Genomic DNA, 24,923 nt, shown 5'->3' on the forward strand with positions numbered 1-24,923 from the left:
CCAGTATTTTTTGTTTCTGCACAGCCCTGGGATGACTGGAGCAGTAAGGAACAGACACGGGCTAAGAGTGTTATCAACTCGAGCACCATATTATTCTGCATATCACAAGCATAGTGTATTTCACTTGTATTCTTCATATTCAATGTTCTTCCAATAACCTCAAAACACATTCACCGTAATTTAACTAATACATTTTAAACATAACTCAAATACGTTTCGCACTTTCGTAATTCGTAACCTTCAGGATATACGCTCCATTAATAAAACAATGCCCATTCTAATAACTTGGGTATTTTCAGTCATTTCGGATAATGATTTAAACGGCAAACTTTTCTCTAATTTCAATGAAACATTGACAGAAAACTGAAAACGAGAATGTTTATTGAAATGTTTGGATTCACATTGAGAGGCTAATTTGGCATTTCTTTAACAAAGGGAAGTGTTCATTACGATCAAATATACTTTCATAGCAACGAAAAAACGGCCATGAAATTCAGATTAAAATTATTCTCAAAATAATAGGTGATATCCCTGCACATGCACTTTTCCTGTGAAGTTCAATATTAGACATCTCAAGCAGCATAGCGTTATTCTAACCAAATGCATTTGTAAAATATAACTCATGACCTAGTCGCTATGGCACTGGATTAAGAGAATGTGACCTTACAAAGAAACCTTGTAGAAAATGGTATTGTTGCTCTTGTGTTTCATTTGTTACTTGGCAATAGCATTGTAAGTAACAGGCGCATAAGGGAACAGTTTGAAAACTCATTTCAGTAGAAAGTAATGACAACAGGCCACGCTTACCAGGCAAATTCAAGTTATGGAAATCAAAACTATTGCTTTTCCAGTTAAAGTAGGAAGAAAAAGGCTTTTGACATTTCATTGGCCCCTCTAAACAACAAAATTCGAAGCATTTGTTAAGGCGAAGTATTAACAAATATGTATTAGAAAACATACTTTCACCATGCAAAGGGTGCATGCAATATTAAGGCCTATTAGTTCAATCGATAATAAAGGCAGATGCTGATCAAAGGCATAGAGCCGTGTAAAGTACTATCAAAAAATACAAAATAAATAATAGTGAGGCGTTGAAATGATGGATACTGACTAATACATTGGAAAATAGTTGTACTGTATTGTTTTTTTCTTAAAAATATCCCCATCTCTACATAACATGTCAATTGTGGCCCTCCTAGCCCGCATTAGTCTTAGGGTCTTTAAGGCCTTTCACATACACTGGACCCAAAGCAGGCATTACATGGCATTCTCAAATCAACAATATCAAAACAAATTCCTTCTTGCCTCAATTCTGTACTATGTTTTTTATTCCTATTAACATCTTTACCGTTCCTAGATAAAGTACTTCTTTGCACTAAAGGGGTTGTTAACCACCCCTGAGGACAGTTTTTGTAAACGTGGATGAAATGGAATGGACGATAGCAACAAACTCAGGTCTCCTTTCCCGACAATAACACAACAAAGTGTTTTACTGAGGAGGCCTTATCCTAAATATCTTAACAACCCTCCTTTGTTAAACAAAAAAATAAACAACACTGCAATGCATCGTTTCCAGTCAGCTCATGTGAAATACTTTTATGCGCCAAGTGATGTTTCTTTGGCACTCGAGAGAAACGCAATGTATCCTCTGTCGCCACCTTCTGGTCGTGCCCGGAGTTACCAGTGGCTGTTGTCAGGGTAACTGGGCACTGCAGCGGGGTACTGGGGCAGGCTGGGGCCCTGGGCCGTTTGAGCCACCGTGTTGAAGCCTACTTCTCTCACCGCGGCGTTCTTCCACAGCCCAGTGGACCACTCCTCCTTGGCACGCACAAGACTGCCGCCGCCACCGCGGTACATTCTGTGGACCTGACGGGGGGGGGGGGAGACACACAACAGGGGTCACATCCTGTGTGTGTGTGCGTGTGTACTTAGGTGTGTGTGTGTACGCTGCCATGGGTCAGGGACTCACCTTGATCAGAACCAGAGCCATTAAAATGGTGACCAGGGTGAGTAGCAGGGTGGTGATAAGCATCACTATGGCTGAGCCCACGTTAGTTCTGAAGAACATCACTGTGGACAGCCACCCGCTTTGGGTGAACAACGCAGGGTAGTGGGGTTAGTGTACAGTATGGCGTTAGAGCAAGCTGAATTAAATACAAATACACCGCTACGGTCTCACTGCTGAGAAATGAAGCAGTTCTGTGGATGTATGACCAACCGCCGCAGTGCATTCTGGGATGACGTGTGGCAGTTTGGTGTGCATGGGTGAGTAAATGAGTCTTATTATGGTTTTAGGCTGGTATCAAACATTAGTTAAACGCTTTCACATTGACCTTGATGTTTGAAGAGGGCACAAAATTCAACTTATTTATTTATATAAGTTTTGTTTGCCCTGATTAAATTTCTGAGCGAGAGAGGAACGCATGAAAATCTGGCATTACTACACATCATTATCGTCCGGTCATGAACTTAGTGTCCATGCAGTGTCACAGCAGGTTTCATCCTAGTCTTAAACCTTCAGGCTAAACCCCTGACTGCTCCAACCTCAGCGTGAACAAAGCGACCGGCAGGACGCCTCACTCACCAGGTTCCCCAACCAGAGATGCCGATGGTCTGGATCACAGCCAGCACGCACTGGAGGAAGAAGATGAAGAAGAAGGCCATGAAGTTAAAGGAGCTGTCCGCCCTACAAAGAGAAGGAAAAGATAAGAGAAAAAGAGGTCATTAAAGACAAAAAGGTTTGGATTGTTATGACTTTGACAACTGAACATGAAGCCTTGTTTATGAGACAGACCAAAAGAAGGTTAACTGAGTCCTGAAGAGGTTTACCTGAAGGCTTTGTAGAGTGGTCTGAACCAGCAGGTGTAGCCACAGGGGCTGAAGAGGAGCAGCCAGAGCAGAGAGAAGCCCAAGTTGGTGGGGGAGCCGCCACCAGCCCACCAGGCGATGCACGAGATCACGTTCATACACAGCGCGCCCGAGTACACTAAGAGGGGGCAACAGGGAGGAAACAGGTCAGTGGTGGGTTCAACCACAACACGTCAGAGCACACTATGCGACAGCGGGGGAGGCAGACAGGGAAGGCCTGTATCTCAGGAGGGTAGAGCGGGTTGGCTGGTAACCGGAAGGTTGCTAGGTTGATCCCAGGTTCCTCCTAGCCTGGTGTCGAGGTATCCCTGAACAAGACACCTCGCCCTGACTGCTCCCGACGAGCTGGCTGTCGCCTTGCCTGGCTGACACCGCTGTCAGTGTGTTAATGTGTGCATGAATGGGTTAATATAAGTCAGTAATGTAATCCATTTACCATTCATCATTTAAACCACAGAGGAAACAGATCAGGTAGGTTCCTGCACACCCACAACATGCTATACCAACATGTACGGTTATTGGAGGAAGGTAGACTTTGCCCCGTGTTGCAGGAAACGTCTTGGCCCATTTTGACAACACGTGAGACTCTTGCCTCAATGACACATGTACGCTTTTTAGAAAAAAAGGGATGTAGCGCTTTACATCTCAAAGCAGAATGGGAACATTCATTTAGAAGCTGCCTGTATTGTTGGACGGTTTTTCAATGAGTATACACCTGCAGGACAACAATATCTCATTGATAGTTTATCTAGGAGCTGCAACGATCACAGACCTATCGGTGGAGAAGGGTCAAAAATTATATTTAGAAATATCATATTCAGGGGTTAATAAACTTGTGTTGCTTTACAACAGTGACCAAATATGTCTTCTATCAAGACAAACAATAGACGTGAAGCTGTGTGAGCACTTACTCATCCAAAGTATGTACACTTTGCGCACCAACTGTTGATGTGGTACAGGAATCTCATCTTCAATGTTCTGGTAAAAGCAGGGCTTTATTCTGAGTATTGCTGGTAGTGGTGGGAAGTTATTGACACGTTCTAAAAGGGATAAAAAATATAACATTTAGTACACAATACACATTGTGGATTGGATTTCGATATGGTAGTATGGTGGAAATGTCTGGACAGCAATGCTGTCCAGACATTACAAAGACAACGGTTCAAAAGTTAAAAAACAAATACAAAAAAACAAACCTGTCATTTTGAAATCCTAATTGTTCCTGAAAATCAAATAAAAAGAGACATGTTAGTCATCAACTTACAAACTATTGGGTTAACTTATTGTGCAACGTGTTTCTTGTTAGTCGCGTTGGGTATAAGGGTGGGATAAATGGCTTTACGTAAATGTCAGACCGCAGTCCAGAAGACCGGTATTTTCAGCCGCCATGTACATTTCTACAGGCGCCAATGAGCAGAAATACGGTAACAGCTTGTAGCATATAGTATATAATGGCAGCGCCTACTCAGTAAGTTCCCCAGTGTTAAATATGCAGTGTCAAAGTGCATGAAAGTTAATTTAACAACAGCTGGAGTAGAATGCCCCCTAGTGTTGGTGTCAATTTCGGTAGTTAAAAGACGGGGTGTATAAAGCTCCGCCATTTTTTCTTTGTCCGCCATCGGGAGCAGCACAGCCAAGTGCAATGCCACTGCTCTTGCCTTGTCACTCAGTGTGTTTACATGGGACAGCTAGATCGGATTAAGCCATATACCGATTTTGCTACTCGAATTGACCGTGTGATCGTGTCACTTGTGGCGCTGTAGCCCTTTCAACAAGTGGTTATAGAGCCACCGGCTGACCTCTTTACGTCAACAACAAATGTAAGCGGCCGCGGCATTTGAGAAGGATGTTTTCAACGGACAGCTGTCATTTCACTTCGGGTCCATGTGTTCGGTACTTTTTCTGGTTTTAGGAAGCATTTAAACAACAAGCACACAGAGTATTTAGACCAGCAGGCTGAAACTGATGTTGTTTTAAACAGTACAGGAGAGATTGTGGCAAGTAAGGTAGATGAGATGCCAACATCATCTGAACCTTTGAGAAATTCCGAGAGGAGTGCTCTTGATATGTGAGCCTCTGCTGTTGCACAACTCAAGGCAGCTGGATTAAGTCAATCTACTGTAAATATTTTTGACTCATCCATGGAAGAAGTGTTTTTTGAGATTAATAGTCAGGCTAAAGATGCATTGATCATTGAACATCATCAACTCTTCAAGCAGTTATTTCCTCAACTCAATCTCCTACCAAAGCATCATTTCATGATTCATTACCCTCGTATTATAAGGACCATTGGCCCAATTCTGCACGTGGTGCATGCGTTATGAAGCCAAACATAATTTATTTTAGAAACAATTAAAAAACTTCAAAAACATTACACAAACATTAGCCAAAAAGCACCAGAGTTGTATGGCATTCTATCGAGAATCCTTTAATAAGGAAAGGCTAACTTTAGGCCCGGGAAAAAATGCTTACACTAAGTGAGCTCAAAAATGGCCCAGACATTGCTTCCAAATTTGGAGCTGAATTGTCAACCAGTATTTTTTCTGCCAAATGGATTAAATACCATGGTACAGAGTACCGCCGTGACTTCATAATCTGTACTGAGGTATCATTTGAGATGCCTGTGTTTTGTTAGTCTATTGCTGTGAAGGATGAGGATGTATTACTCTGTGGAAAACTGATTGAAACCATTTGTTTTGAACATCATTACCACTCCTTTAAGGTCAGACTGCATCCAGATAATGTTCAAAAAGTGTTGCACATTGATGAGCAAAAAGTGTTGTCACGTGTCAAACGACATCCTGCCATTTCTCACCGCACTTATTAACTCCTCCCTCACTTCTGGCATTGTTCCAACGTCTTTCAAGACTGCCAGAATAAAGTCTCTACTCAAAAAACCAACCCTTGATACCACTGACATCCAGAATTACAGACCGGTATCTCTTCTTTCATTCCTCTCTAAAACATTGGAACGTGCCGTCGCTAACCAACTGTCCTCCTATCTCTCATCTAACAACCTGCTTCACCCTCACCAGTCAGGCTTCAAAAAAGCACAGTCCACTGAGACGGCTCTCCTCGCGGTGACTGAGTCCCTCCGTGCGGCCAGAGCCTCGTCCCTCTCATCGGTTCTCATTCTCCTTGACCTGTCTGCAGCATTTGACACTGTGAACCACCAGATCCTCCTCGCCACTCTCGCCGAACTTGGCATAGCTGAATCTGCCCTTTCCTGGTTCACATCCTACCTGATGAATCGCACTTATCAGGTAACATGGAATGGCTCCTTGTCCAAACTTGCACGCTTGATACAGGTGTCCCTCAAGGTTCTGTACTGGGGCCTCTTCTGTTCTCCCTCTACACCAGATCTCTGGGCTCTGTAATTACATCCCACGGCTTTTCCTATCAGTGCTATGCTGACGACACTCAGCTATTTCTCTCTTTTCCCTCATCTGACAAAGCCCTGATTGCAACACGCATATCTGAATGTCTGGCAGAAGTCAGCACCTGGACAACTGCCCATCACCTGAGGCTTAACCTCAACAAGACTGAGCTCCTCCTAATACCAGGGAAAGATTGCCCACACATGAACTTACTGGTCACTGTTGAGAACATCACTGTATCTTCTTCTCCAACTGGCAAAAACCTTGGTGTAGTGTTGGACAATCAGTTATGCTGCACCGCAAACATCACTGCGGTGGCCAGATCCTGCAGATTTGCACTTTACAACATCCGCAGGATCCGGCCCTTCCTCACAAGGGAAGCAGCTCAGCTTCTAGTCCAATCACTGGTCATCTCCCGCCTCGACTACTGCAACTCACTCCTGGCTGGACTCCCTGCCTCTGCGATTAAACCCTTGCAGCGCATCCAGAATGTGGCATCGCGCCTCGTGTTCAACCTACTAAAGTTCTCACATGTAACCCCCCTCTTCCGAGACCTCCACTGGCTCCCTGTAATAGCTCGCATCAGATTCAAGATGATGGTACTGGCATACAAGGCAGTCGATGGAACTGCCCCTGCCTACCTCCAAGCATTAGTAAAGCCACACACCCCAGCTCGATCCCTCCGCTCAACTACCTCTGCTGGACGTCTGGTACCGCCATCGCTAAGAGCAAGCAAAGGTCGATCAGCGAAGTCACAGCTTTTCTCTGTTTTGGGACCTCAGTGGTGGAACGAGCTCCCTACCGATGTCAGGATTGCAGAGTCGCTCACCAGCTTCCGCAAAAGACTCAAAACTCACCTGTTCAGAGTTCACCTCGACTCTGCATAGAAACCAATGCACAGCCACCATTGGATGTTGTACGTCCTGGCACTTGCACATTGCACTTATTCAATGTACTTAATTGTGTAGCATCTACAGTAGCTGCTATCGTTGCTTTACACAGGGAATTGGTTAGCCTAGCGATTGTAATACTAGCACTTGGTTCTATGAACATCTTTACTGTACCGACAGCGATATATTGTTTCACTTCTCATGACAAATGTACTTATTGTAACAAATGCACTTATTGTAAGTCGCTTTGGATAAAAGCGTCTGCTAAATGCCCTAAATGTAAATGTAAATGTAATGAGCTATGTTACTTTAAACCATTTCAAATGAGTTATGGAACGACAGATTCCTCAAAGTACATTCTTCCATATTGCCATTTTATCTAGCTCTCAATGATTTTAAATGTCTTTGTTTCCGCCATGAGATTTAAGCATGTCAGCCTGACAGTTTGCACTAAAAATAAAGAAGTTTAACTGCATTATTTTCTGATAACATTTTTACTTATTTTCATAAATATTCATTTTTGTAAGTTTTAAATTAGAACATTCAGAAGTTTTAATGACACGCTGCAGTGTCAATGTGTCATTGTTTTACTCTACTCACTGTTTTTTCACTGCACGCGAGTAACTTATCAACACAGTAGTGTGTAACATCCACACTATGGAGAGCTAGTTTTTCACTGCACCAGAGTAACTTGTTATTGTACTTTGTTATCATAGAAGAGTTATTTATTAACAATGCTGGGAATAATATTAACACTCTAGAGAGTTGTTTAACCTTTAGTGTTAAGTTTAAATAACACTATACAGTGTATATGAGTGTTAATCTTTAACTCTATTTTGAGTTAATTTAACTCTAAAATTGTAACACTTGTCTGAAAATAGTTAATTTAACGCCAACTCTGAGTGGGACCAAATACACTTGGGAATTGTGTTAAATGTAACTATTTTAGTGTTACTTTAACACTTCAAAATTGACTGTGTATATACTGGTATCAAGAACCAGAATCAAGTAACACATTACTGGAATATATTTAAACAATTTTTGACAGGGGCTATTGTTATCTTGGAACGAGTATGGTTGGACAATTAGAAGAAAATAATATTTTATAGTCTCATGTTAATGGGCGTCCACGCACCCTTCTCTCACAGTAAATACATTTTTAGGTAAAATAATAAGTGCAATGATCCTACGATTGCCAGACATTGTCTCGTAGTATCTAGTCCTGGATCACTCTATGATCACATATAGTGTATCACAGAATACTGGACACACTCATTACCCTGACGTTAATCCTAATAAATATTTGTTTTCAGAGGTTCAGGTTTGCATAGGAAAACATCCACAAAGAGGGCCTTTCAGAGCTGAACTGGTTTGGAATGATCATGGTTGTGGTATGTAAGGTGAGACATCATGTGGAATAATAACATATTAATAATTGAACTTGACAAGTAATTCAGATCTCGTCATATTTACTGTGAGGGTAAAATGGACTGGTTTATGGTTACAGGGTATGTATGAGATCATTGAACGTGTGATTAAATATTCAACAGTTGAACGTGTAAATGATCACTTGAAAAGGGCTTCATGCAAATCCCGAATTATATTTAAATGATCGATTCTGGAGAGCATTCCGCTACAGGCGGTTTACCGTACTGACGGCTAAAGACGTGCAGCGGGATATCAGCGGCGGCTGAGAGATAACTAGTTTAACAGATCCCTGGTGGACCCCCGTCCGGTCGTAAAGTTTCTGACTGTATCCTACTTCTCTCGGGTACAAATGCTCTCCCACAGAATAATCCGTTTTATGTTACTGATACTTTACATCGATATGTTGGAGAATATGTTTATTCCGATTGGATTTTGATGTCTGAATGAATGCATGGATACTAATGCCAAGGCTACAATACACGTCAGGTCGTCATCTGGATTGACAACTTCTAGCGAATTCTAAAATATAGCACAATGCAAGCTTGCTATAGTAATACATATGTGTTCGTATCAGTCGTTTTGGAGGAAAGCTGACAGCTCAATAAAGCCGAGGAGCCACCAAAGGAATGAGCATCTGATAACAGATTTTGTACTATTCTACCTACGCTATGTATTTAACTGACATGGAGAAGATTAACGCGGAGTTGCCATAGTAGCAGCTGGGGTAGCTTATGTTACTCAATAAAACAAAAAACGTTTATCTTGATCAACAAAAATAAAAGAGGTATTGCCATCCTACCTTTTTAGGGTCACTACCAAAAGTAATTTAGGGCCGTCAGGGTGTGCAACTGAGTGAAAGTCTCGTGGAAAACAGCTAGCTGCACTGCATGGTGGGAATTGTAGTAATGAGGATTTCTCTTTCAGGACAGATGCCAAATGTTTCTCGAAGTACCGGACTACATATCCCAATTTTTGGTTAGTTGTAAACGGAAACATATGACCACAAGGGCGGCATCCACTGATCTAACTCAGTACATTATACAGTGTTTGTAATAACGCCGTTCAAAAGAACGGAGTTAGGTAACGCCGTATTTTTTTCAGTAACGGGTTAATCGAACTAATTACTGTTTCCGTCGTTACAACGCCGTAACCGTTACTGTACGTTAAATGCGGTGCGTTACTATGAAATGATTGAATAAACTGCGTAATCCGAACGCACCCCTGGCTCCAAAAACAAACTGCTTGTGAGGAGACCGGGTGGGTTAACAACGAGATAAGCGATTATGGTTGGCAGTTATGTTTCATGGTAGCCAATCGGAGCCAGTGTCTTTACACACAAGCCAGGACACGCGCGCCACACGTACACGCGCACACGCACACGCACACGCCAAACAGATTCGATGAAGCAGCAGAAATGGCGAGTCCGGAGCAATCCGATGAAAAGTTGGCATTTTTTGTAGTATTCGGCAGATGTTCCACAGCCTTTGCAGCTAAGCAAATTAAAATTCAGTTGGAAGTATATCAGGGCCTTGAATGGGCAGTTCAACCATTTAGCACATAAGGCCGAGTGAAAACTGCTGCGAAAAATTCAAAAGAAAATCGCAGCATGAAATTCTTTGACATATAGAAACTTTCTTTTTTTACAGTAACGCAAATAGTTACTTTCCCTGGTAACTATTTACTTTTATTATAGACTAATTCAGTGACTAAATTAGTTACTTTTTGGAACAAGTAGTGAGTAACTATCAGAGATGTGGACTCGAGTCACATGACTTGGACTCGAGTCAGACTGGAGTCATGATTTTGATGACTTCAGACTCGACTTGACAAAATTACGCATGACTTGCGACTCGACTTAGACTTGACTGCTATTGACTTGAGACTTGACTCGGACTTTGCCTCTTTGACTTGTAATGACTCGACTTGTCTTGAGTCAAAAACATTTATTTTTTTAGATATCTAACCTATTTACCGCCTAGAGGGCTAGACACCCAAGACGCATTCACTTCCGTGAAGATGAAAAAAAAAACAGCGAGCAAAGACAAATCTACACTTCAATAATATCAAAACGAAATTTCGATATCGTTTATACTTTATTTAGAATAACAGTTTTAGTTTCATATCAGCTGCGTTTTGAGTTGGTCCCATTGAAGCCGTCTGGCCAGCCTCTGACACTTAAGACATCGTAACTTAATCATTGTTCAACCATTTACCTTCGTTCAAAAAATATAACAAATCTACACACTCGTATCTGCAATAATATTTAAACTGAATTTTGATATCATTTATGCTTTCTTCAGAATCACAGTTAAAGTTTGATATTGGCTTCGTTTCAGTTGGTCTCATTGATTTACGTTGACGCTGGAGGTAAGGACGTTCAGCAGTGTTGCCAGATTGGGCGGTTTTCCCACCCCATTGGGCTACTTTTAAAAACATACGATCTCAGCGCGTGCGCATATCATAACACATTTGAAGACAGAAACAATGAACATATTATTACTGTGTTGATAAGAAATGACTGTACATTAGAGTGATATGTTGAAATTATGATCAATAGCCTAATAATTTCATTATTAAGTAAAAAAAACTTGATGACTTGTTCAAGACTTGAAAAAGTTTGGGACTTTGACTTGGACTCGACTTATCTTTCCCTGTCTTGACTTGGGACTCAACTCGGACTTGACTGCTAAGACTTGGGACTTGCCAAACAGTGACTTTGTCCCATCTCTGGTAACTATAACTAATTACTTTTTAAAAGTAACGTTCCCAACACCGTATGTTTTTATATGTGCTGGGGGCATTCTTGAGACGATGACATCGCTGGAAGAATTGTGTTTCATGTATCACTAAAATACTTAAAATAGTACTTTTAATCGTGGTCTTTATGCTATAAAAAATGCCTATCGAATAGCAACAGCAGAGATGTCCGCCATCTGTTTAATTTGCTCTGCAACAATTGCAGTTTGCAATTCTTCACACGATGCTGGGCTAGAGTGTCCCTTCGATACAAACCTTATCGTTCTACCTTTCCATCAAACTTTCTAAAATGTGCACACAGCGCATGCGCATCTGATTGTCATTGCAGTAATGTTTTTATGATGACATGTTGGATGGCTAGCCACAAGCCATATAGGTTGAGACTTTGGAACATATTTATTTCACGAACTGATAAACGTCGGATATAATGTGAGGCAGAAGTACTCTCGGTTCCTTATATTATTATTATTATTATTATTATTATTATTATTATTATTATTATTATTATTATTATTATTATTATTATTATTATTATTATTATTATTTACACTCTACGTACCCCTGCAGGCGAGTGCTGCACAGTACGGCCCCCTCTATGACACAAAATGAACGCACCGACGTCCTGACGTCAGGATGTTTCCAACCAATCAGCGGCGCTGAACCCGGCCGCTGACACACTCCCGCCAATTCCGATCGAGGAGCGCGAGACGGCCAGCGGGGAACAGGGGCGCGTGCGGGCGAGGTGGAAACCTAGGAAGAGTTTGTCGCTGAAAATGACATTGGACTAAAACACAATTAAAGTATAGAGATAAGCTTCTATCTTCCGCACCGGGTGACAGCTGTCACTCCAGCGAACCGTCGTGGTCGTCGTTTAGTTTGCGGGTGTTTCTCTACGGAGGAGGAGGAGGAAGAGGATGATGCTCGCGGCGGGGACCCAGACGAACGCGGGAATGGCGGCGGCGACCCCCCGGAGGAAGGGTACGGCTGGGATGTAATGTGATTTAATGTAATGTAATGTACATGTAATGTTCTTATACAACACCGAAGGGTTTGTACTCCTAACTCATCCGACCCAATAAAGGGATCGAGTCCAATCAGGAAGATGACACTAACCTCCCTGTCGGGGGGTTTAACTTCATGTCGTTTCAGTGGACAGAAGTTATTACAGATAGTCAACGAGTACATTCCAGTGGATTACATTATATCACCGTTCACTGGCATCGGTCATAAAGTTCTAACGCGTACATCTCCGTGTTTTAGTTCAGCCTGTCCTCTAAACGTCGTTGTAGACCCGAGTACTGGTCAGATATCGTCTGTTGATCCTCGGGTTTGAAGGAGAAAACGCGAAGCTAACTTTAATTAATCGACACAAGGGTGGACTTCTTATACGTGGACTGCACCGGTTTCCCTCTCAACCCAACTCATAACCTGGTCAGCGGGTTAAATTAGACTTTAGAAGTGCTCTTTCCAAGTTGTGCTGCTACTCGGCTAACCCGTTAGCACGTTAGCGGGTGGCTATTGATGGGCTAAACCTTACGAGCTACCTGCATTAGCCTGAAGAGCATCAGATGTGAGAAGACCCAGACGTCAGGACGTGTTTTTGTGGGATACACTGAGCTATGTTCAGGTTGGCTATTGCAATAATAGTATTAGTAACCTTGCCACTTGAATAGTGTCTGTTGTGGTCGCTGATCCAGACAGACCGACAGGAGGAAGACTGGACAGGGCCTGCAGTCACTCATTAGGACTCTGGTTGGCGGGAGTGCAAACCAAACAAATCTATACGCTTTGCATCTCTTCCACACCACAACAATCTCCCATCGTGTACTGGTTGTTAACATCGTGCTCGGGCAACAATGGATACAGGAGGTGGACTATCAGATCCGAAAATGCGATTTAAAGACGTTATGTCCAGATCTCATCGTACGGGGCGACCAGCGGTCAGCTAAACAAAACAAAAACGTCTGTTGTCATGGTGTAACATTGACGATAGTAGGAATAAGAATCGATATGCAGCAAGCCATTAGGAATGATTTGGTCTTCCGTTTGACCAAAGGCATTGTTTTAGTAACTCATTGCATGACAAGTGGTGTGCTTTGTTCCAATTTTCAGGTATGGATTCTAAAACAAAAAAACAGGCCAACATGAAGCTGGTTCAAGGTGAGAGGCCTTCCTTATTCTGCTATTATTAGTGTATCAGGTTGATTAGGTTTTTTTTTCTTTATCAGGTCTGTTTAGTTATGTTGTCCTGAATTTCTAGTCTAAAGAAGTTATATATGTCAGTGAAGGTCCAGATCTTTTAATATCAGCTTGCATCTGATCTCAAGTGATTACCCAAAAGCGTACTATAGTTGGGGTTAACATAGTTAACATTCTTCTACCCCACATAAGGATGTTCAGAATCATAAGAGTAGTGCTTCATACTTAGAATGCACCAACCAAGCCTCCTATCTGATGCTGTATTACACACATACAGGCGCTCTACTGTATGGCATGGGCTTGTACATATCACCCCACTTCTTTGGATCGTCTTTTAAATCCACATGCAGAATTCTGACTAAGTAAACTAGCAGTGGGTTGAAAGCAGTTGGTTGCCTTAAAGTTATTATCTTATTATACCACCAACTACAATCAAACCAGTTTTTAATAAATCTGTTCCCGATTTTTTGACCTGTTCAAAACATCTATGTCCATCTATTCGTAAAAACAAATGGATAATGCATCAACTGTGGTTAACACATTGTATCCAGTCCTACAGTGACACATCCTATAGTTTAATGTTGACGGAGACTTAATGCCCATATGGTTCAGAAAGATAACAAGAAAACCTTCATTTATGTTCACAGCCCGTCTGCCATTCAAACGCCTGAATCCTGAGCCCAAGGATTCCCAAGAGTCCAAAAGGCCCCGCGTGCCTCTCTGCGAGGAGCCAGCGGCCTCCGACGGAGAGAACGAGGCGGAGGCCTCCCCAGGGTCCGTCCACAACGGGCCCGCCTTGGTCAACGGCCGCGGTCCTCTTGACGGCTTCTTCAGCCGAGGAAGCGCCTCCACGGAGAACATGTGTATAGATCTAACCGTCGAGGATTCTCCGGTCAAGCAGCCAGCTAAGCCTGCTGCTGCCCCCGCCTGCGTCCCCGCAGAGGGGAAGCAGCCCCACACGGACAAACCGGTTCTCACTGGAGACTCCTGCAGCAGCAGGGACCTTCCGTGTAAGAAAGGGACTCCGGACTGCAAAGGGGTCAGCGAGGCCGAAGATGAAAGTGAAGCAGAGGAAGAAAGCGAAGAGGAGAGCGACACGGAGTCCGTCATGCTGCTGGACACGATGCAGGACTCTGAGAGCGAGGCAGAGGAGCGGGACGAGTCGATGAAGAACGAGTCCATTTTGACTCTCTCCTCCGTCAGCTCTAACTCTGCGGCCGACAGTTCTCCCGAGCAGGCCAAGAACAAGAGCCTCAATACTGTAGGTACCACGAGGGCAATGTGATCAAATATCTACCGTTTCAATGTATGACCGCATCCCATCGTATGTGCATTTTCTAGAAATTACACGGTTTGCTACCAAAGTATTTATTTAAGTATATATTTATTTGTGATCCGACAGGATCCGAACACAACCCCCAAGGTGCCAGAGGATGAGAAGAAGGTGAAACGGCGCTCCTTGAAGGTGCATACTCTTAATCCTTTACTTTTTATTGCCCCTCAGTAGCCCCTCCCGATCCTTTATGAAGTGACCGGCGTCTGATGTGACTTCAGAGTTTACAGGAGCAGGACGAGCGGCTCCAGCTGAGGCAGGAGAAGGAGCGGCAGAAGGAGGAGGCCAAATCGGCCAAGGAGAAGAAAAAGGAGGAAGCCCGAAAACTCAAAGAGGAGCGAGAGAAGGAGAGAAGGGAGAAAAGGGAAAAAGACGAACGCGAGAAACGTGACAAAAAAGAAAAGGAGGAGAGGGAGAAGGCAGAAAGGCTGAAGGCCAAGGAGGACCAGCGCAAATCAAAACAAGAGTGAGTCACACGGCGGTACTCACAACCTCCCATCAAATGAAGGAGCAGCAGCCACACCCAGATAGGATTCATATACCCAGAAATTACTATTATGGATCTTGATCTTGAATTTCGTCTCTCAGGAATCCAAACTGTGAAGGTGGCCCAATGTCAAAAATGCTCTGTCGGGACTTGTATAACAATAGCTATAGATGTTTTCTTCAACATGTTATGTTCTGTGGGTCTCGCCTGATAACCCGTTTCTCCTTTCCGCTAGGGCTAAACTTGAAGAAAAGCGCAAGAAAGACGAGGATAAACGTTTGAAGGAAGAGGAGAAAAAGATTAAAGAAGAGAAAGACGTGAGTCGCCGAGCTCGGATCGCACCACATCTAAAAGTTAATCTGGAATGGGTTGGATATCGACAACTGGCTAATGCTTAACTTTGATTCCAGCGTCTTAAAGCTAAGAATGCAGCAATAACCAGGTACCTGCAGAAGCCCAAGACCCAACTGGCTCCTAAGGTAAGGGATTTAATGCATTATTTCATGAATTGTGCTGATTCCATAATCCTGGCAAGACCCATGGTATTGATGTTTGGCTTATTTATGATTTAATTTTGTAGAAATTAAATCATAAATGTGGCTGTTGCATCCCTGCAGAGCCATTCAGTTTGGTTCTGAACTTGTACTGAAGAGCAAACACAAGTGTACATCTCTTGTATATATTCCCTATCCTGTAGCTAATGGAGTGCTAATCAATGACTCCAAAGCTGTGTTTATAATCCATAATGACTCGTTTTCTGTTGCTCTCCGTCCAGACACTCTCGGCGGCGTGTGGGAAGTTTGCTCCGTTTGAGATCAAGGAGCACATGGGCCTGGCCCCGCTCTGCCGCGTCCAGTGTGGGGACGAGGTTCTGGAGGAGCTGGACCGCTGCCTGGGGACGCCCTCCAGCGACACCAACGTACTGAAGGATTGGATCCAGAAGAAGCCCCGTAGGTCGGGTCCGACCAAGCCCAGGCAGAGGAACGCCCTCAGGTGACTGCAGAGAGCGGGTGGGGTTGACTGCGTCGAGTGTTATTCTGAGAAACTGGGATTTCCTGGATAATGGCAGGAAACACTGCATCATGAGGTGTGGACAGGGTGTACAAATCCAAGCCGAAATGTTCTGGGTCTGATGTCTGTTACCTCATCTGCAGGCCTCTTTGAGCAAAATTTCACAGCCCTACCTGCTCATATCAACTATCAGTATTCCCAGTAGTTGTAGTAGTATATTTGAAGTTAATGAAATTGCATGGTTTACGCATTTATCACGCTGTGGGACATAACGCTAATGGCCCTTTACCATGTTATCCCTGAGGAAATGTCCTTCATCGCTTCTCTTCAGTGATCAGTGAATTGATCCCTGTTTGATTCCTGGCCTGGTGTTCCCGTCCCACTGAAGACATACTGTTAATCTCTGTGTGTATGTTAATCCTGTGTGTTTTTGTGCGTCCTCAGTGATGTTGTAGTCATGGAGGAAGGGCCTAGGCCGGACGGCGTGCCCGACCGTAAGCGCTGCGGCGCCATGAAGCTGCTGCAGTTCCACCTGAACCACCGGCCGGCGTATTGGGGCACCTGGAGCAAGAGGAGCGCCACCATCTCCCCCCGCTGCCCCCTCAGACTGGACAAGGTAAGGCCAGAGATCGGTCAGATGTCGGCATGGCAACAGGTCCCATACGCCTCACGTGTAGAATTACTATGGTCCATAAACTAAATGGGAGGAAAGGCCGGTCTGCATGTAAACGAGTATGTACAGCTCCCTCGCTTCTCTTAGAGGTACTGTAGATACGATGACAGAGTTGTAAAAAGAGAGATTGGAAGAGGGTAAGGATACGAACCAAGCCAAAACACAGCCCGGCCTCCATACTTTTCTCCGCCATAGTGTTGCAGTCCGGCACCAGTGATTGACACGTAAGACGGATTCTCCAAAAATGACAACGGAGACGGCAAGGGCTGTGATTGGTCCTCTAACAAAATAAAATCCGGAATCACTTTTCCCGGTTTGACTTTGCACCTTATTTACTTTGTACATTGTTTACTTTGCACATTAAGAACCAAATAAGATTAGAAAAGTTCAGAAAGTTTATTTACAACACTATTTACATGGTTTGTATTCAACATATAAGAGAGATCGGGCTGCGAATTGCGTTGCGTATCCGACATCCCGACGGAGAACTTTGAATGCTCGAGGGGTCTCCGTAGTTACGGAGTCGGATTACAGAGTCGGAGTGGTGTCCGTTGGCCTGAACCCTAACCCCCTGTCTCTCCAGGACCTGCTGGACTACGAGGTGGACAGCGATGATGAGTGGGAGGAGGAGGAGCCTGGAGAGTCGCTGTCGCACAGTGAAGGAGTGAGTGGCCTAAAGGACGGCCTGTACGGTGTCTCTGTAGGGGTGGGCGTGTCTCAGAAGCTGACGGTGTGACCTGGTTCTTTTCAGGAGGATGATGAAGAGGGAGGAGAGGCGGAGGGGGGGGATAATGACGACGACGAAGACGACGACGGCTTCTTCGTACCCCACGGTTATCTGTCCAATGATGAGGGCGCGTTGGAGGAAGAGGTATTCCTGAAGCTTTTTGTCCCTCTTTGTTTGGCATTAAGTATATACTGCCAGCAAGCAAAAATGCACATAAAAGTCAAAGTAGACGGCCATGGAATAGTTTCTCCATGGTTTTCTACGGGAAATTTTCCATTTGGAAAATAAAATAAATTCCTTAAGACGACTACTTATTTCCGCAGTCTTGAAAGTCTCCTTCTGAAACGTTGGGATCGACCCAATAACTCCAATTGGGTCTTGGTGAGAAACATTCTCCCCCCCCCCCCCCCCCCCCCCCCCCCAGGAGGGCGGCGACATAGAGAAGCAGAAGGTACGCCAGAGGCTGAAAGCACGGGAGTGGGATGAGCTGATGTCGTCCAAGAAGAAGGTGAAGCAGCTGGAGGCGGTGGTCAGGGGCTGCGTGTGGGACGGGGAGACGGACCGGCGGAGCCTGGAGCTGCTCCAGCCCTACGCCGTGTGTCTGATCCAGGCCCTGCCCAAGGCCGACACCAGCCCCAGCCCAGAGGACGTGACCAGGAAGAGCCAGAGAACCGAGCAACGTGAGTGGCCCCCTTTTCTGTGACATGATGCAATAAGGCTCAAGTGAGTGACAATTTCGCTGACTGAAGGTAAAGGCGATCCGAACGGCCAATTAACAATGAATTCTAAAACATACCCTAAGGATCTTGGATAATGTTATAAGGACTGAAAATAAAACTAATGCAGGACACTTGAAGAACCTTTTTTCAAATATTTTGGGGTACAATTTAGTACACATGTCAGAGAGCAGCAGACAACAAAATGTTGAACAGAAGGGATTCTGTTTCTTTCGATTTTTTTTCTTTACCATTTGCCTGATTGTGTTAATCTGTTCATCTTTTGCTCTTTAATCCGTCAAAGAGTCAGCAAATGGTTAGCATCCTTAGCACTGATTCAGTAATGTCTGGGACACTGTGTTATATAACTGTTGTATGTGGGCCTGGGGGTATCCACAGCAGTGATGCGATGAGTGAATTTAACCGTGAGTCAATGTGCTCCCGCGGCCCTCAGTACTGGAACAGCTGCTTCCCCTGCTGCACGGCAACGTCAACAGCAACAAGGTCATCATCACGGAGTTCCAGGAGCTCTGCCGCCAGCAGAGCCTGGCTGCCTCCCCCCCGCCCGCCCTTGGCAGCCCCCCCAGCCCGGCGGACAACATCCCGACCAGGTGAGGCGGCCCACTGTGTTAGGCTGGTTCTGGTCCCCCTGTGACGTCCTACCCAAACTAAATGTGTTTTGGTTTTCATACGTTTCGGGGCGAACATGTGGCTCAGGAGGTAGGGGCGGGTTGGCTGGTAACCGGAGGGCTGGCTGGTAACCGGAGGGCTGGCTGGTAACCAGAAGGTTGGCTGGTAACCAGAGGGTTGGCTGGTAACCAGAGGGTTGGCTGGTAACCAGAGGGCTGGCTGGTAACCGGAGGGCTGGCTGGTAACCAGAAGTTTGGCTGGTAACCAGAGGGTTGGCTGGTAACCGGAGGGTTGGCTGGTAACCAGAGGGTTGGCTGGTAACCGGAGGGTTGGCTGGTAACCGGAGGGTTGGCTGGTAACCAGAGGGTTGGCCGGTAACCGGAGGGTTGGCTGGTAACTGGAGGGTTGGCTGGTAACCGGAGGGTTGGCTGGTAACCGGAGGGTTGGCTGGTAACCGGAGGGTTGGCTGGTAACCGGAGGGTTGGCTGGTAACCGGAGGGTTGGCTGGTAACCGGAGGGTTGGCTGGTAACCGGAGGGTTGGCTGGTAACTGGAGGGTTGGCTGGTAACTGGAGGGTTGGCTGGTAACCAGAGGGTTGGCTGGTAACCAGAGGGTTGCTAGTTCGATCCCCGGCTCGCTAGTTTGATCCCCGGCTCCTAGCTAGTGACGAGGTGCCCCTGAGCGAGACGCCTCACCCTGACTGCTCCTGACCAAACAGCTGTGGGTCGACCTAGCTCAGGAGGTAGTAGACGTGTCCAGTGTTTCCCCCACGTTCACACGGCGCGCCGCTGCTGAATTTTCTCCGCCGCTGCAATAAAAATCCTTCTCATTTTTTTTTTTTTTTTTTTACGCAGCTCCTTTTAGAAAATGTACAGCGCGTAACGTCAATTGCGCAGCACGCGGCACATCGTCACGTAACCAACATCAAAGAAGAAAAATACACAGCGAGTGTGGCAGTTGTTGGCAGTAGGCTACCTTACACGGTTGCAAAGTTACATTGATTCTAGCAGTAGGGAGTGAAGCGGAAGATCGAAGAAAGAAGGAAAGAGTGAGCCAGACAGAGAGAGAGAGAGACAGACAGAGAGAGAGAGAGAGAGAAAGTAAGTTGCTAAAATGTGTCGCTACATGACCACCAGTGTTAAAAACCCTCTGAGCCCAATCATTTTATTGTATCTATAAACCGCAACCTCCGTGCCGTTTTTCCTCTAGTATTGTGTGTGTGTGTGTGTAGGCCTATGTGTGTGTGTGCGTGTTGTCGCTCTTTTTAGGATAGCAACCATGTTTAGTGTTTAAGCATTAGGCAAAAATCTGTAAATAAATTGTGCAAATTATATTTGCGTTGTGGCATTTGTTGTTTAAATATTACTATACAAAAAATATAAAAATCTGTAAATGAAGACACAAAAGGCAAAGTTACAACACCAATAATCCCATCTACAGTAATACACAGGACTGTTTGAATAGGATTTAAGTGCATATTCTCCTCTCAAAGTGCACCAGATTCATGCATTCCAATGTAAAGGGTACAAAAAAACTTTGTAAAAAAAAAAGTTGGTCAAATTTTTTTGTAAAATCATGCCCCCGGAGCCCCCTAGAGGGTTCGGGGACCACACCACCGCTGCTGAAAAAAAACCTGCGGGAAACACTGCGTGTCCCTGAGCAAGACACTTAACCCTAACTGCTCCTGACGAGCTGGCTGTCGCCCTGCATGGTTGACTCTGCCGTCGGTGTGTCAATGTGTGTATTAACCGATCTCAGTCGCTTTGGATAAAAGCGTCTGCTAAATGCCCTAATTGCCGCCTTGCATGGCTGAGACCGCCGTCGGTGTGTGAACGTGTGCATGAATGGGTGAATGTTTGGCAGTGTTGTTGCCAACGCTTTGAGTGGCCACTGGTTAGAAAGGTGCTGCATAGGCGCAGTGCATTTACCATTGAATTGTTTCGTTTGTTTCTCCAGGATCTGCGTGAGGCGCATCATCAAGAACAACGCCGTGTACAAGAAGGGCGCCACCTATCGCCGCTGCTGCTGGTACGTCCACGGAGAGGTGCTGGCCCGCTTCGGCCGGGACGCCCTGCCCGTGCCCTGCCAGTGGACCTACCTCACGGCCGGAGCCCGGGAGGACCCCCGCGAGGATCCCCTCCCGGCTGCCACCGGGTCCCAGGGGAACTCCCCCGGGACGCCCCAGTCCTCCTCCACCTCCTCCACCCCCTCCTCTCACAAGAGGCGGAGCACCGGCAGCATGTCCATCAAGAGGTTCATGAAGAAGTGTGCGGATGTCGGACAGGTCGGCAAACTAAAATAACTATTACTACCATTATGGATCTATTAGGGCCGGGCGGTCACAAAATTAACATAATCGAGTTTTTCGTCTTAGAATTTTTAAATTTAATGATTTACAGAAAGGGCAGAACAGCTGGATACATATCTGTATATTATTTTAGATTGGAGACTTTTCTTTTGGACCATTTTGTGTATTGCAAAATTTCAAAGTTCTCAGCTACAACGTTTTTTTTGGGAGATGTTTTCAAACTCAAAAATAATCGTTTGAATAATCGTGATTTCATTATTAACCAAAATAATCGTGACTAGGATTTTTCCCATAATCAAGCAGCCCTAGTATCTATACAAAATTTGTAACATCTTGAGTCCTTATGTCTAGGGCTGAACAATTTGGGGAAATAATCTAATTGCAATTATTACGATTTAGTATGCAAAGTTCCTTATGTTCTGTATTTTTCACTAAAGCAATAAGTCATTATATAGTATGACCAACACAACATTGGAAGCAGTCAACAAAGAAACTGCTCTTTCCTTAAGGCCAGGCCTGAACTGATATTATATCATCTTTATTTAACTATTGAAAAGCAATATATATTTTTTATTTTTTCAGCTTTTACGATTTGCAAATGACGTTCTATTACATCGCAATGTCGGTATGAAATAGATCATTCGTTCAGCCCTGCCTATGTGATCATGGCTGGTCCCAGACCAGAGCCAGGCTGTGAAAGAGGTCTTAGTAACGGTTCTAACGACCCCGCAGACGGAGCCCATGGAGAGGGACGGTTTCCAGGCCGACACGGAGGAGGATGCAGAGGACGACTGTGTCATCATCTCTACACCACTCGGTGGTGAGTCCACTCGGCCCTGGTCTAGCAGGCCTGTCACCGTGTTAGAGCAGATCCTCTGCTACAGCGTTAACCTTCAGTGCTGCCGAAGCCTCACGACGCTAGTATTCTACCCAAGGACACGTTGTCGCGAGTGGACGACTTCAGAGGGGGTTTTAAATAAGTAAATCTCTAAAGGCAGCCGGTCACACGGGGTTGATTTAGAAACCAGTTAGTGACCCTTCTTTACAGTGTTTGGCCATCAATCACATAGATAGTCCCGCCCCAAGCAACACGATGCGCTGAAACAACTATAAAGAAAGTGAAATGTCCCGGCCACCCAGTTCTGAGCTCGTCTTCCATCAGACTTTAAATATTAATATAAAGTCTAGGGCTGCAGCAACAAATCGATAAAAATCAATTACTAAAAGCGTTGGCAACGAATTTGGTCATCGATTCGTTGAGTCGCGCGATTAATACGTCACTCGTAGGCGCGGCCCTGTTTACAGCCAGCCGCCGACAGGTTGGTTCATGGTTCATGCACGCCCACAGTGAGCTTTAGTGTGAGCGACCACAGCTTGTATTTTGGTCATATCTTAACACTGGACTGTAGGCCTATATAAAAGTGTTGTACCTTCACTGTCTTTGGGTTTAAAAAAACTCCTTCAACTCAGCATCCGTCTAGTCCAACCAAAAACTGTCAGCTGCTGCTGCAGACGGATCGGCGTCGGCACCGCGTGCATCATCAGTCATTCAAAGCAGCGGTAGTAATCACACAACCGGACGGTGTAGAAAGTCCCGTCAGTTAAAAATAGTAATCCAGTTTTTAAATCTATGTTATAATTGGCAGGATATACAGCTAGTTAGCTTAAAAAAAAGTAGCAAACTCAAATGGGAAAAAAAGAAATTTGAGATTTTGGCGAAAACTTGTTTTCCCAGCAATATAAGATGGATAGTAAAAATGGAATTATGACCGGTGTAACGTCCTATCTTGAGCTATGATCATCTTATCAGCAATTGAAGCAATAAAACAAGTTCTATTTCAACAAAATAATAGAAAAGTATAAATAGTGGTATCAATAAAGACTTGGATCGTTAAGGATTCTCGAAAAAGGTATCAATTTCAATAAGAATTCACAATCTCAATGTCATCTGAGAGAAATTAAGATGATTTAATTTCTTTTTAACCGTTGGTATTTACCGGTTAAAGGTCTTATCGGTTAACCGGTTAACCATGGACATCCCTTATATACTGTGTATATATATAAATGTATATCATACATTGTATGTTTTTTTTTGTGTTAGCCCAGTTATGTTTTTTTATTTTTTTATCATTTAATATTACTTTTAATAGTTCCGGGACGTTGGAGCAATAACCCGATGTTTTTACACTTCAGTCTGCTCTGTGAATTTGAAGTAATGTTCAGATGCGACAATCACAAATGTTTCTTTTTTTTATCAGATGAATCGAAAAAATAATCGACCGATTAATCAATAATTAAAATAATCGTTAGTTGCAGCCCTAATATAGTCAGACTTGAGACTATGTCAACATACCGGAAGACCCTTTCATTGGTTCTGCATGCTCCAACAGCCTCTAGGATAACGGGCTATGAGTATAGGATGAGTTTCCCTAGCAGGCAGTAGGGGAATGCCATCATGTGGATGACCAACCACTGGTGGGATTGCCGTAGTTATTTTCTGGAAGCATTCATTAAGGGAGCTATCCATTGTCTACACGGCTGTTATTTCCCCATCAAACACTAAAGCTCAAACCTCTTCCGCACAGGTTCATCCAAAGAGACCGCCTCGCGGACTAGCACCGAGACGGACGGCCCCGGCCCGATGGTCGTCTCCCCGTCAGACGCCCCAGCACGGCCCGGCCCGGCCCCGACGGTGGCTACGGCCTGAGGGCCGACCCGGGGCCTCGTCTCATCTCTAGGACCTCCTCTCCATACCACTGCCCCCCCCCCCCCCCCCCCCCCCCCCATTTCACCCTTTCTCCTCTCAGCCCTGGGTGTGTCTCCGTCGCTCCTCACACGGACCCAGGAAGGGGTTACCCGCCGCGCTAGAGAGAGACTTGTGGACGACACTGGATCCTGAGACCTCCAGGCTTTCGGAGCGGCGGAGGGTCGTAACGGAAGACGAACGAAGGCCTCAATGGGCCCGCGTCCGGTCGGCTCCTGTCCCACGGCGACGCCACGGCCGTCGTGTCATCAGAGCGTCTTCACCTGGGGTTAGTTCACCGATGCGTCTGGACAACACCAACTCAACACTTCTCTCCAGGGTTTAGACTGAGGACCCTGGGCCGGCCTTGTTGTTCTTCCCGCTTCATCCGCTGTAAAGTCATGATGGCATTATGAGACTCTAGCCCTGCTGTCAGTCTCCTTGTACAAAGTCCAGTTCAGAGAGAAACTAGCGCTCCAGTCCAGCCATGTGTTGTTGACCGGCAGCCCTTATCCTCGCAGACCCCCACACTAACAGGCGGGGGGGCGGTCTGTCGCGTCCCAGAAGGGGGCCGCTAGGCCAAGTCATTTTATAAATATGGATTTTGTTTTTCTTTTCAAGAATACTTGAACATTTTGAATTCATTAAAATATTATTAAATGTATTGCACTTTTATACTCGTTTTTCACTTGTTTCTTTTTTGGTTGTGCTGGCATGGATACTCTCGCCCGATGTTCCCCTGGTGTCGCTATAGAGGCCTCTCTAGATGTGAGGTT

The 24,923-nt window shown here is 44.9% G+C and overlaps 2 protein-coding genes across 2 annotated transcripts; one reads left to right on the forward strand and one right to left on the reverse strand.

The window, feature by feature from the left end:
• Positions 1-415: 415 nt before the first annotated feature.
• scamp4 (secretory carrier membrane protein 4) lies at positions 416-9,673 on the reverse strand. Its single transcript, XM_079740628.1, has 7 exons — positions 9,363-9,673; positions 4,065-4,090; positions 3,780-3,908; positions 2,830-2,986; positions 2,585-2,686; positions 1,970-2,087; positions 416-1,866 (listed from the first exon to the last, which is right to left on the reverse strand). Exons 2-7 carry the CDS (start codon positions 4,069-4,071, stop codon positions 1,678-1,680), a joined length of 702 nt encoding a protein of 233 aa, XP_079596754.1. The 5' UTR covers positions 4,072-4,090; positions 9,363-9,673; the 3' UTR covers positions 416-1,677.
• A 2,357-nt stretch (positions 9,674-12,030) lies between these two features.
• chaf1a (chromatin assembly factor 1, subunit A (p150)) lies at positions 12,031-24,822 on the forward strand. The gene is made up of 16 exons (XM_079739454.1): positions 12,031-12,298; positions 13,433-13,480; positions 14,167-14,780; positions 14,922-14,984; positions 15,074-15,318; positions 15,575-15,656; positions 15,750-15,818; positions 16,115-16,332; positions 16,795-16,966; positions 17,607-17,687; positions 17,775-17,894; positions 18,175-18,430; positions 18,921-19,077; positions 21,053-21,380; positions 22,137-22,224; positions 23,990-24,822. The coding sequence occupies exons 1-16, from the start codon at positions 12,235-12,237 to the stop codon at positions 24,109-24,111; spliced, it is 2,727 nt and encodes a 908-aa protein (XP_079595580.1). The 5' UTR covers positions 12,031-12,234; the 3' UTR covers positions 24,112-24,822.
• Positions 24,823-24,923: the final 101 nt, after the last annotated feature.

Source organism: Pollachius pollachius (genome assembly GCF_949987615.1).
Source record: "Pollachius pollachius genome assembly, chromosome: 7".
Classification (NCBI taxonomy): Eukaryota; Metazoa; Chordata; class Actinopteri; order Gadiformes; family Gadidae; genus Pollachius; species Pollachius pollachius.

Coding starts and splice junctions, on each gene's coding strand:
- scamp4 (XM_079740628.1), bottom strand. Junction 2,987..3,779: donor AGTGTACATACTTTGGATGA/GTAAGTGCTCAC, acceptor GCCCCCTCTTAG/TGTACTCGGGCGCGCTGTGT. Junction 1,867..1,969: donor TGGCTCTGGTTCTGATCAAG/GTGAGTCCCTGA, acceptor CCCCCCCGTCAG/GTCCACAGAATGTACCGCGG.
- chaf1a (XM_079739454.1), top strand. CDS start 12,235: ATGATGCTCGCGGCGGGGACCCAGACGAACGCGGGAATGGCGGCGGCG. Junction 15,819..16,114: donor AGACCCAACTGGCTCCTAAG/GTAAGGGATTTA, acceptor CTCTCCGTCCAG/ACACTCTCGGCGGCGTGTGG. Junction 22,225..23,989: donor CATCTCTACACCACTCGGTG/GTGAGTCCACTC, acceptor TCTTCCGCACAG/GTTCATCCAAAGAGACCGCC.